The sequence below is a fragment of the Ursus maritimus genome, unplaced genomic scaffold, assembly GCF_017311325.1.
Source record: "Ursus maritimus isolate PB19 unplaced genomic scaffold, ASM1731132v1 scaffold_36, whole genome shotgun sequence".
In the NCBI taxonomy this organism is placed as follows: Eukaryota; Metazoa; Chordata; class Mammalia; order Carnivora; family Ursidae; genus Ursus; species Ursus maritimus.
Window position 1 is genome coordinate 8,178,887 of NW_024426230.1, and position 13,765 is coordinate 8,192,651.

The following is a 13,765-nucleotide window of genomic DNA, read 5'->3' on the forward strand; positions in this document are numbered from 1 at the left end:
AAGGAAGGAAGGAAGGAAGGAAGGAAGGAAGGAAGGAAGGAAGGAAGAAAGAATTTTAGGAAGCCAGGAAAAGAACCTAAAATAAAACAAAATGCAACTATACATTAAACGAAAATATCCAATAGTTAAGTTTTATATACTCTGATAAAAAGTAAACTAAATGAAAGTATACCAAAAAATCAGACAATACCAGCACCAGCTTATGTTCATTTCTTTAAGCAATTTCACTTATTCTCTACTGTTAAAATAGTGAATTCATTAAAACTGAAATTACTTTTATACTTTTCTTAAATGTGCTATTCTACCTTACACTTAACAGTATGACTGTTAACATGTCATGATAATTTTAGAAAATCAAGTAAAGATTAATGCAATTACTAAGAAAATAAATGGTATAAATTGTAATGATCTTAAAATTTCCTATAAGCCAAAACACAAAGCTCTAACTTAAAACACCTGGTAGTTTATATGGAAATCAGATTTCAAATTAAGCACTTTTGTCCTTTGTCAAATTTAAGCCCATGGTCCTTATAACTATGATCTCATATAAACGAAAGTAAGACATCCTAGTAAACCCATGCCCCTAAGTATTTCCACTGTTAATTTGGCATGCCTCCTTTTCCTTCTATACTCATCCACTGCTTTGCTTAGAACATAGATACTCAATAAAGTCATACAAACTAACCTCAGTTTTATAATAAGGAACCTGTTCTTCTAAAGTAAAATAAACACATATCCATACACATTTAAATTATAATAGACTAAAAGAAGACTGGTCTATTACGTAAAAGATAGCAGCAGTTCATTTAACACATATTTTCTGAGCTATATATAACAATATCCTAGGCACCGAGCTGCAGATCTCATTACCTTGGAAGTAACTTCCACAAGGATGGAGAAGCAAAATTGCTACTGAAGTCCAAGAAAGGCATGTGACACATGTATTTCTACAGCATGTGGTCCCTACTTGATGTATATCCTAACTCTCTTTAGCTGAAATTCGTAACACTATACAGTCTTCAAGTGAAAAAAGCATTTGATTATAAATTCAAGTACATTATAGAAAACAGTAGGCCAGTGGAGTGCAATCTGCTCTAACAGGATTAGTTCTGATTTTTGTTAATGGCTATTTATATTCAGTTGTAAAATCATTATTTATATATCATAGTTTTATACTGTCAATATAAAAATGTTTATATATTATGTTACTATCATTCTAAGCCATTATGAGCCAGGAATCCTTTCATGTACTTTAAAAACATTACACTTCATTTAATCCATACACACCAAACCCTATGAGGTGGGTTTTATTAGCTCAGTTTTACATATGAAGAAAGTGAGACAAAGAAAGGTAAGTCTAATAAGGTAGCCTGCTAAGGGCTACTAAATTACAGAGCCTAAATTCAAACTCATTTCTTAACTGGTACATTATACATATTCAGAACATAAAATTTTCCTTTTTAACACTATTATAAACGTAAATTGTGAACATTTAACTTACAGACTTTTCTATTATGAATAACACTACTTCGTGGAAAGTTTTATTTCAGCAGAAGGATTCTTGGGTCTAGAAGTCTAAACACTTTCGTATGTACTGACTGTATATCAGAACTAAATCCATACTTGGCAAACCGATTTTCTAAAAGGCTATTAAAAGCAACAACACAGATGACCTTGAGGGTACTATGCTTAGTGAAGAAAAGCCAGAGAAAGGCAAAACACTGCATGGTATCACATGTGTGGAATCTAATAAAAGTGAACTCACAGAAACAGAGTAGGAAAGCAGTTGCCACAGGCTGAGGGTGAGGGAATTCTAAGATGAATAAGGTCTGAGGACCTAACGTTAACACATGACAACTGTAACTATTAACATTGTATTGTGTAAATAAAATGTGCTAACAGACGCCTCGGTGGCTCAGTAGGTTAAGCGGTGGCTCAGTAGGTTAAGCGTCTGCCTTAGGCTCAGATCATGATCCCAGGGTCCTGGGACTAAGTCCGGTATTGGGCTCCTTGCTCAGCGGGGTGCCAGCTGCTCCCTCCCTCTCTCTGACAAATAAATAAATAATCTTAAAAAAAATTTTTTTAAATAATAATAAAATATGCTAAGAGAGTAGAACTTAAATATTTGTTCTCACACACAAAAAGGTAAACATGTGATGTGACAGATGTGCTAATTAACTAGATGGGGAGAATCCTTTCACAACATATACATATGTGAAATCACCAACACATACACCTCAAATATCCTATGATTTTATGTCAATTATTCCTCAGTAATTACACCTAACATTTTTCCATGTTAGTTTCTTGAACACTATGCCATAATAACATTGGCTCATTTACTTAACTGGCTCTTATATTTTTACCACAAATTTGTGCTCTTTTAAAAAATAGTGCTTTTTGGGGGGGGGCGCTTGAGTGGCTCAGTCATTAGGCATCTGCCTTCAGCTCAGGGCTGGGATCGAGCCCTGCATCTGGCTCCCTGCTCAGCCTGCTTTCCCTCTCCCACTCCCCCTGCTTGTGTTCCCTCTCTCACTGCCTCTCTCTCTAATAAATAAATAAAATCTTGAAAAAAAAATAGTGCTCTTTGGGACACCTGGGTGGCTCAGTTGGTTAAGTGTCTGCCTTTGGCTCAGGTCATGATCCTAGGATCCTAGGATCCTGGGATCGAGTCCTGTTTGGGCTCCTTGCTCAGGGGGGAGCCTGCTTCTCCCTCTGCCTGCCACTCCTGCTTTTGTGTGAGCGTGCTCTCTCTCTCTCTCTCATTCTGACAAATAAATAAAATCTTTTTAAAAAAAATAAGTTTAAGGGGCGCCTGGGTGGCGCAGTCGTTAAGCGTCTGCCTTCGGCTCAGGGCGTGATCCCGGCGTTATGAGATCGAGTCCCACATCGGGCTCCTCCGCTGGGAGCCTGCTTCTTCCTCTCCCACTCCCCTGCTGTGTTCCCTCTCTCGCTGGCTGTCTCTCTGTCACATAAATAAAAATCTTTTTAAAATAAATAAATAAATAAGTAAATAAATAAATAAATAAATAAATTTGAAAAATAAAATATACTGCTTTTTGCGTAAAGAAAATATTATCCCTTGGTCACACCTGCTAACAAATAAATACCAATCTGCAGGCATTATTTGGATTATGACTTTATATTACTGTCTGTGGGTAACACTATTTCTGAGAAGTGGTTTGTCAAACTTTTACACAGACTAAATTTAAATGACAATCTAGATAAATCTGACATAATAGTACTACCACAAACAAGCTTTGAAAGTCACTCTTCTATCAAATTCCGATAACCATTCAAGAATATTTCCTTTTGTTTTCCTAAGGTTTATTTATTTTAAATCCACCTAGAATTTGTTTAGATATACAATATAAAGGACTAAATAAATCAAATCATTACATTGCAGACTTTTAACTAATACAATTATATCTCTAAAACTGGGGGGGGGGGGAGTCTTGGAACAACCAGGTTTTTACACACTACTCCACAATTAACTGCTCTCCTATGAGGCAAGGCTGAATACTGTGTTCTTTTTTTTTAGTAGTTTACACAGCCAGACACCATGCAAAGGTAAAGTCTTCTCTTTAAAATGCCTACAACGGATGGTATGTAAGTTTGTTCATAGCACATCATTCATTAAAAATAAGAAAGAAAATTGCAATCCTGTTTTAAAGCCTTTACTAATCTATTGTCTGCCTTTCAGTTCTTTTTTTTTTTTTTTTTAATTTATTTATATGCCAGAGAGAGAGCACAAGCAGGGAGAGCAGCAGGCAGAGGGAGAAGCAGGCTCCCTGCTGAGCACAGAGTACGATGCGGGACTCGATCCCGGGATCCTAGGATCACGACCTGAGCCAAACCTCTAAAATATTAGGCATAACCATGCTAACACTTAATACATATCTAATTTTTATTCTCAAACCTAAAGAGAATTTAATGTAAGTATCTTCACTTTAGCGATAAACCATTTAAGATAAAAGAAGTTAAGGGGCGCCTGGGTGGCACAGCGGTTAAACGCCTGCCTTCGGCTCAGGGCGTGATCCCGGCGTTATGGGATCGAGCCCCACATCAGGCTCCTCTGCTATGAGCCTGCTTCTTCCTCTCCCACTCCCCCTGCTTGTGTTCCCTCTCTCGCTGGCTGTCTCTATCTCTGTCGAATAAATAAATAAAATCTTTAAAAAAAAAAAAAAAAGATAAAAGAAGTTAAGTACCTTTCTCATGGCCATGTATTTAGGAAGTGGCAATGCTGGCATTTGGACCCACTTTGCCTTGACTCCAGAGTCTGAGCTCTTAACTAAGGCTTATGCTTTCTTACTTGCCACAATTAAATGATAGAAAAGACCCATCTAAAAAGGATCTCTGTTAAATGGTGGCATACTTTATAATTTTCTGATGACCTTACCATGAAGCAGTTCTACTCCAAATATATCTGGATTCTTTCATTGGCATGACAGCTAGTCCTCTAAAATTTTTAGGCAAAATTATCTTGTTCAAAATTGAACTTGCTCACTCCTCAAGAAGATTCTAAGTTTTGTTTAAGAAAAAAAAAAGTGGCCCCCACTCACACCTACAGCTCTGTAGCTATTTGGAGAAGAATAAAAACCAAGTACTTCAATGTTCACAGTGAATTATTTTACTGACACTTTTCTCCTACTTAAAGCAGACTGCCTGCACTTTAATGTCAACTCCTAGGCACTTGAATCCTACAAATTTACATGTACTAAAGACCTTTTTATTAAAATATCCAAAACCAAGTTCTCAATCACTCAATCAAAAATTCAGCACTCATTCTTCACCTGTTCCTTTCCCTCACCTCTCACAACTAACTGGTCATCAATCCCTATACAACCCATCTCTCAACCTTTTGAACTTGTTCCCAACAACCCAGTCCCTCAGCAGCTGTTTGAACTTCATATTGCAAAGAACCCTTAAATAGTCTGTTTTCATTCTTACTCTCCTCCAGTACTTTTCTCCACTGGGCTGCCAATGGAATCTTCATAAATCACAAAATCAACTGTGACAAATATCCTCATAGGTATTTAATGACCCTACTTCAACTGTGGAGTATGGGCTCATTAGCATGGGCCACAAAGGCCTTCAGAGATCATAAAGGCGCCTGTCTACCTTTTTAACATTATTCACTGAGCTATCCAAACATATCCCATTAATCCAAACTAACTCCATTAATATTAAAATACTTACAACTGCTAACAAAACACACTCACTCAATTATGCTCTAAATATCTACTGAGGACCTAGACCTACTAAGTATCAAGCCCTGTTCTATACCGCTTTGTCTTTGCAGGAATATAGCTGTACACAGGCCAGCTCTCAAGGGGTTCACTTTGGAGGGGAGACAGACAATAAAACAAACAAAAGTCAAAAAAGAGCAAGATTTCAGACACTGAAAGCTCTGTAAAGAGAGTAAAACATCATAATTTATGTGAAAGGTATCCTAGGGGTAAATTTAAATTAGATGGACAAAAACATCAGTGGATGGAACATTTGAACTGAGACCTAAATGATATGAAGCAACAAACCATCCAAAAGACCCAAGGATAAGAAACGTTTCCAGTAAAGGTAAGTACCAAAGGCCTAAGGCAAGGATGTACGTGGAATGTTCCAAAAACAGAAAAAAGGCTAGCTTATTGTAAGTGTAATGCGCTAGGGATTAGGTAGTACTAAGTGAGGTCAGAGAGGTGGGTGGGGCTTATGTAAGACTTTGCAAGTCTGAGAGTTAAGAAGCTAGGTTTTAAGGGCACCTGGGTGGCTCAGTTAGTTAAGCCTCTGACTCCTGATTTCAACTCAGGGTTGTGAGACGGAGCCCTGCTTTGGGGCTCTGTGCTCAGTGGGGAGTCTGTTTGAGATTCTCTTCCTCTCTCCCCCACCCCCAGTGCCCTCACATTCTCACTCTCTCTTAAAAAAAAAAAAAAGGAGTTAGGTTTTAAAGCCAGATGGAAGCTACTGGAGGGTTTAAGTCAGAAAGAGATAGAATTATAATTTTTAAAATAAATTAGACTAATATGTAGTACCAGATTATAAAAGAGAAGAGAGAAAAGAAAAGAAAGACTAATTAAGAGGCAACTGCAGTAGTCAAACTACAGACTACAGACCACAGTATTAGCAACAGATGAACAGAAATGACACACTACAGGAGAGTCACCAGGATTTGTACCAGGATGGACTGACTCACACCTCCATGCCTTTGCTCATAAAGTTGCCCAGTGATCCTTCCAATCTGTCTGCCTACAGAATCCCCAAATATCCTTTATGTATGTATGCATGTATTTATTTATTTATTTTTAAAAGATTTTATTTATTTATTTGACAGAGAGACAGCCAGCGAGAGAGGGAACACAAGCAGGGGGAGCGGGAGAGGAAGAAGCAGGCTCCCAGAGGAGGAGCCTGATGTGGGGCTCGATCCCAGGACTCCGGGATCACGCCCTGAGCTGAAGGCAGACGCTTAATGACTGAGCCACCCAGGAGCCCCCCACCAAATATCCTTTAAACCCCAATTTAAATCTCATTTCTACATAAAGTTTTCTCCAATTGTACAGCCCAATTAAACGTTAAATCATGTATATTCCCAGAGAACTCTGATGGTGTATCTATCACTTATTACTCTTATTAACTTATTAATCTTCCTCAGTAGCCTGCAACGAATGGTACAGTAAGTGAAAGCCAAGTCCCATTTCTTTGGGTAACTCTCTAAGGAACATCTTGTACTGCGTCTACCAAAAAGGCCTCCGTAAAAGCTCAAAAAATGTTTGCTGTACTTACCGAAATTTCTCTGAAGTTGATATTCATCGAGCTACAGAAACTGTTAGGAATCTAGTCTTCTTGATTCACAAAACTCATTAAGTCAGATCATCAGAAGAAAAGATTTAACTCTCCAAATTTCCAATCTAAATTTTATTCTTACCATACCTTTTCAATATTAAAATAAACTTCAACCCTTTTGGAAAAGGGAGATAAACAGAACTATACAAATAGCATAATTTAACTAGTAAACACAGATACTACGAATAACTACCTTATTGAAGGCAGCATAGTTTGCTGAAATGTCTGTGCAAACACCGGCAATAACCTTTTCAAGTATATGGGTGCCATTTCTGGATCTCCTTTTGGCTCATTACATTCTTCTTCATCTTTGTTTGTATCTTTCTTTTTCTTATCATCTCCTTTATTAACTGGACACATCCAATCACCTGCAGACAAATATTGTTTAATAAAATAAATTTTTGGAACATTTTTCTTTCAATGAAAAAAACATTAAGAGGTACCAAATTTCAATCTGTAATTATCCCTAGGGCACCTGGGTGGCTCAGTCAGTTGAGCACCCAACTCTTGATTTTGGCTCACGTTGTGATCTCAGGGTTCACAACCCACACCCGGTGGGGAGTTTGCTTGAGATTCTCTCTCCCACTCCCTCTGCCCCTCCCCACGCTTGTGCACGCTCTCTCTCTCCCAAATAAATATTTAAGGGGAAAAAAGTATCCCTAATTAACAATAATTAAACTGAAATTAAAATACTGTATCTATCAAAGGTGTTTGTAAGAATAATACTATTCCGATTTTTTTCAGTACATGTGCTGCCAAAGCAAAAGCACAAGAATACTAAAGAACGTCAGTCCCACCCATGAGCTGAATCACAACTTAAGGGAAATTTTGGATATTCCATTTGATTCTAGAAATTATTTCACGAAGGTTTCACATTCATCTACTCTGTGAAAACTTAAAAATCTGGTCAAAGTACTTCATCTACACAATACCCAACTATTCTTTATGACATTCCCATGCCCCTTAAACTCTTGGTTTTTGGGATGCCTGGGTGGCTCAGTCAATTGAGCATCTGCCTTCGGCTCAGATCATGATCCCGGGGTACTGGGATTGAGTCCCGCATTGGGCTCCTTGCTCAGCGGGGAGCCTGCTTCCCCCTCTGCCTGCTGCTCCCCCTGCTTGAGTGCGCTCTCTCACTTTCCCTCTCTCTGACAAATAAATAAATAAAATCTTTAAAAAAAACAAAAATTTCGTTTCGTCATTCTGGACTCATGCACCCACAGTCTCAAAGAATACTGAATGGTATACTGTTAAAAGTTTAACACATGTTAAAGTATTTGCATATAATTACTTGCCTTCATAGGAATAGTTCATTTATATAATGTTAATACATACACAAGAAGCTGTATCTGTAAAAGTGAAGCTGAAAAATAACAGCAGATGGCTTAAAAGGAAAGATTTTACCACTCACCTGGAGACTGAAGAATGGCTACGACTTCACTATGGCCCCTTTCCCGAGCTTTATCTAATGGAGTTTTCCCATCTTCATCTCTCAGATCTGGGTTTGCACCATGCCGTAACAGAGTCTAAAAAAGAAAAACATTTCATTTGAATATAAGAATGAACACTTTACTCCTTCAATATCCAACTCTGCAATCCTCAAATTGCACCCATAGATTTCAGACTCAAAATTACTTAAGCAGGCACCAATTCAAATCACTATTTTGCACATATAACCTCAAAAATGGTCTATTTAGATCTTGAAAAAAATTACAGATTAACTTCACTTGGTTATTTATTAACAACTCAAATTAAGTACGTTTACATGTGAACCTATCATCTTTTCCTTCAAACTCCTACCAATTTCCTTAACACAGAGGAAATAAATAGTGTATGTTTGTGACATGGTAATCGTCTTCCTCATTTACTATATGCTGCCAATTACCAAGTAAAATAAATTCTTCTAGAATGAACTACAAAATTTAAGTCTAAAACACTAATTCACACAGTTTGCCAATTTTAATGGACACTAGACTATCTCCCCAACAGACAGTAAGGTCTTTTTTTTTTTTTTTAAAGATTTTATTTATTTATTTGACAGAGAGAGACGGCCAGCGAGAGAGGGAACACAAGCAGGGGGAGTGGGAGAGGAAGAAGCAGACTCCCAGTGGAGGAGCCTGATGTGGGGCTCGATCCCAGAACGCCAGGATCATGCCCTGAGCCGAAGGCAGACGCTTAACGACTGAGCCACCCAGGCGCTCCGACAGTAAGGTCTTTTGAACAGAGAACACATCTCATATTTTTCTTATCAGCCTCAGAGCTGCACTTTTTCTAACTTTGTTTGATGTAATAGATATATCTGACAAATAAGTGAATACATACACACATCTGAGAAGTACAGTACTGGCTAAAAAAAGCCAACTGCTGAATCATAATAATACAGTATTTTATCAAATCTAGGATGCCACAGATTATTAGATATATCATTAAGTACCACTAAGAAAGAAAAAAAATGCCAGTTAAATTTTGTAACATGCTTTCTTATTGCTTGGAATTTCTTTTTAAACTCATTAAAAGAAATTTTTTAAACTTAAGATTTTTTCCCACACATTACAAGGAAAAACATAAGAAAATAGAAATGAACTATAAGGTATTCCATAACTTCACATTCTGAGCACAATTCTTCATAATTAATTGTTTTTTTATTCAAAATCAACAATATTTGTATTTCTACAAACAAAGCTATCGTCTGTGCCATAAAGAGCATTAATGATATGCAGCATTTCTGAGTGCCTCTCTATCAGACAGGATTTTTTATTCCTGTTGCATGAACGGCTAATGATCACTATGCTGCAATTTCTATCTGGTCAATAGCAATTATACAACATTTTCCTGTTTAAGAGATGTCAAAATGTGTATGGACGGTGAAGGGGAGAAGTGGAGGTGTACCTTAGGATCAATTAAAAAAAGAAGAATCTATGAAGATTAAAGATAATACATGTTAAATACCTAAGACACTGGCTAGCACAGAGTTTCCGTGCTCAGTGAGTCCTACCTATCCTGTCATTAGTAACAGCAGCTATCGCTCACTGTAGGCTGACATATAATCAAGTCAGGTTAGGGTGAGATACGATTCATTTGGCTTCTTCTCTCCCACCCAAGCACTCATAACTGCAAAACAGTACAGGTCAAAAGAAAATGGTTCAATAAAACTTTTTTTTATCATCCTTAGAAGCATCATTCTCTTTAATAACTAACCAACTGAAATTGACAGAACTTGACCTTGAAGCGAGAACACCTTTGCCAAGTTAGAAAGCTAAGATGTTAATCCAAATTTTCATATACTGTAAAGACAATAATAAAAGCAACCATGTGAGCATCTACGATGTGTTGACTACTATACTATGCATTTTTATGTATTTTTTTCTAATTATAACAATAATCATGCTTGCATAGTATACACATTTAACTTAAAAAACTGCAAGTCAAACTGAAGAAGCTTGCCCAAGGCCACACAACCGTCTTGCTAATAAGCTGAGGCTTGAATCCAAGAGTGCCTGACTTAGTAGCAGACTAACATTGCACTGTGCCGAATTACTTCACATTATGAAGATTCTAGAGACCTAAATCATCCACACATTTGGTTCAACCCTTATCACTTGACCTCTCTGAACCGCCTCAATTTCTAACTATAAAAAGAACTTTCCAATGTCCTTTGCTAATCTGAGACTCAAAGATACTATGATTCTTCAGCAAATAAATTATTTGCTTTAATGATAAATAAAAACAACACAAACATGTACAAAATTATTTGGTGCCATCATGCCAAGAGTAAGAAATTGGAAAAATTAAAGTGCTTAGCAACAGGGAATAAATTTGCAGTATATCCACACAGGGCAAGTATACAGATGTAAAAAAGTTATTCAAATACTAACAGGAAGAGGTCTTCAATGTATACTATTAAATGAAAAAAGTAAAGTATAAATTAGTGTATGTAATATGTTACACGTTTTGTATTAGGAAAGGAGGAAGTAAGTATACACATTTCTTTTTGCTTGTTATCTATGTTAAGAAACACTAAAAAGATAAAACACGCTTACCTACAGTGAACAATGGGGAATGGGGTGAATGGAGATGGCACAGAAGCTTGACTTATCAGAATAAAAGCTTTTATATCATTCTAATTTTAGAACCATGTAAATGTTAAATATTAAATTAATAATTCAAAAACCTGGATTTTACCTTTGCTACTTGAGGTCTTCCAAAACATGCAGCGTAATGTAATGATGATGACCTTTGACCCCTATTAACATCAGCACCTCTTTCACAAAGAAATTCTACCTGTAAAATTATGAAGAATCATAAAGTTGCCTTATTAATAGTTCTATCTTTGATTTAAAACAGTAGCTTTTATTTATTAGCTTACCATTTCCTGAGTTCCAAAAGCAGAGGCCCAGTTTAATAGTGTCTGACCCACATCATCCATAAAATTTACTTCAAAGGCTGGAAGTTTGAAGGAGAAAAATTAATTTTTAAAAATCTAACAAAATAATACTGAACTTTTCTACAGTGGGAACCATTTAAAGACTGTTATTAATAATCACTAAATACAGAGTCAATTTTAAACATTTAGGTCAACTCTGCAGTAGTAAATAATCCATCAACAAATTCTGCTAAGAAAAGGTATTCTAAAATTTTTAAATCACTGAGGATTCACAAGGCTTTAAGCCTTAAAAATAAACATAAAATAAGAGAAAAAACCAACTAAATATATAACACAATTCAACAGGGTACTAGTTTCCTTTATTCATTTCATTTACCCATTTAACAGGCATTTACTCAGGTCTTACCATGCACCAGGCTGATAATTATAGACATGGGGAGAGGAGAGGAAAGATAGAGGTTGGCCATTCTATTATCTGGCAAAACTAAAAATACTGTCTAAAATCTAGAAACTAGAAATTGCCTATATAATTCCTATCTCACAGTTTTCTTTTTATATTTTAAAAAATATTTTCCGACCTCCGGTGTCAATTGCATCTATAAGTGCATCGGTATCTTTACTTCGAATACAGTCTATAAGCTGCCGATGTGAGCGCTCCCCAGAGCTATCCAATCTCCGAAGTCCTGGGATTCTGCCTGTAGATCCAGCACTAGACTTTGGCAAAGCTTTTCGTCCTTCAAATAATAGCACCAAGAGAAGGTCGACCAAACGCATGGTATCAAGCACACATCTTTCATCACCCTGCAATGCACTTTCAATTGAATCTGGAAGTTCCGACCTCAGGAGATCCTAGAAAGGGAATGGGAGAAATGTTTAATATATTTGCATTACACAAAAATACTTTTACTGAAAGATTAAAAATCAAAGATTCAAAAACACTCTTACGTGTGTGACTACTGGAGAGCCTCTGCAAAGTGTTGAGAGCAGACTTACAATTGTTGACACCTGGTTACTCAATTTGGAATCTGCAGCTGTGGAAGGCGCTCCTGTAGTGCTGCGACCTGGTTTACAAGCTGATGATGGCCCTGATACAGTACCACCAGCGGCAGCCATGCGAGATAACAGCTCCTCAGTTAATCCATGCTTGGCTAACGGAGCTGGGTCAACACCACGACGGGTAAATCGGTCAGCTAGTGAGGCAAAACACCGCAGAGCTCCATCTGAAACCTAATGATATCAAGAACATGCATATGGATAAAATTCACCTAAAAAGGACTAGGGGCTGGTACTGCTAATTTCATTACTGAGATAGCAAGAAAGGCAGCTATAGCAAAGATTTAAGGCATATCATCTGTCTAGATTTTAATCCTGGCTCCACATTCTCCTAACTCTATGACCCAAGGATATCACCTAACCGCTCAATGCCTCAGTTCCCTTAGCTGTAAAATGGGGATAATAGTACCTATAATTCACTGTCCAAGCTTAAGATAATATATGTAAAGAAACTAGATGGACAGTAAAAGCTCAATAAATGTTAACTATTATTACGAACAACTCTGCCAAAATAATCTATGGATATCAACTAAATATAATTAACAACAGAATGGTAAACAGGCATTTAAAAGTCAAGTTTTATTTTCTAAAGTATGCTAATTCAAAAAAAAAACTTTACACATAAAAGATTTTAAATACTGTGTTATTTTACTTCAGTGAGAAGTATCCTTTTAAGTCAACAAAATTGTGCTGAGTCAACAAACCACACTGAGTATAATGCAGCTTTAAAAATTACGTATTTCTGAAATATTTAAATTTTAAAAATAAACATATCACTTTTATAATTTAAAATGTTTCACTGCCAAAACAAAAAAGATCGCCATATAGAAATATGAAATGAGAAAAAGAGAAAATGGAATTACCTCTAGTTCATCAAGTGAAAAGTTCAAATAACAGTGTATCAAAGTGATAAATAAGGGACACTATAAAATCACTTTTTGAATACGAAGTATGCAACCATGATTTACCTGATGATCTTCATGTTTTAATAAACTAGACAGAGATTCCACACAAATTTCTAAAGAAGAATCTTGAGGTTCCATTTTGCCACACAGTCTTGATACCACAGCCATGGCAGAGTGCAACGTATCTTTATGAACCAAGTGTCCACTGTCACGAATGAAGGTAAGCACACAATTCAAGCCACCAGCCTCAAAGACTGCTCCTGACTCACGAGTACATATCAGTTCTAACACCTAAAATAGTAAATCAAAATTAACAAAAGAATACAAAGTCCAATTTTAATTTTCTAGCATCACAGAAAACAATGTGCCCTCCAAATTTATTCGCAGCCACATTTTAAAAAGTAAATTAATTTGAATATTATATTTAATATGTATTATATTTAACTTGGCCCAATACATGTAAGGCATCATCATTTCAATGTTACCAATGTTAAAAACTGATGTATTTTACATTCTCTAATGTATTTTTTTTAACTTTATTTTTTTTAATTATTTTTTTAGGGACACCTGGGTGGCTCAGCCAGTT

At 36.5% G+C, this 13,765-nt stretch overlaps 1 protein-coding gene and 1 non-coding gene across 2 annotated transcripts in view; one reads left to right on the forward strand and one right to left on the reverse strand.

Moving 5' to 3' along the window:
• The window catches only part of HECTD1 (HECT domain E3 ubiquitin protein ligase 1), an 85,653-nt gene that overhangs the window by 50,346 nt on the left and 21,542 nt on the right, over positions 1–13,765 (reverse strand). Inside the window, exons 4-10 of the mRNA XM_040620801.1 lie at positions 13,243–13,470; positions 12,167–12,448; positions 11,800–12,070; positions 11,204–11,280; positions 11,020–11,118; positions 8,249–8,363; positions 7,031–7,205 (exon numbers count right to left, since the gene is read on the reverse strand). Coding sequence (XP_040476735.1) covers positions 7,031–7,205; positions 8,249–8,363; positions 11,020–11,118; positions 11,204–11,280; positions 11,800–12,070; positions 12,167–12,448; positions 13,243–13,470 — 1,247 coding nt within the window. The remainder of the gene's footprint in view (positions 1–7,030; positions 7,206–8,248; positions 8,364–11,019; positions 11,119–11,203; positions 11,281–11,799; positions 12,071–12,166; positions 12,449–13,242; positions 13,471–13,765) is intronic.
• LOC121100349 lies at positions 3,510–3,654 on the forward strand. Its single transcript, XR_005832098.1, has one exon. It is a non-coding gene; the product is annotated as a small nucleolar RNA SNORA15 (small nucleolar RNA).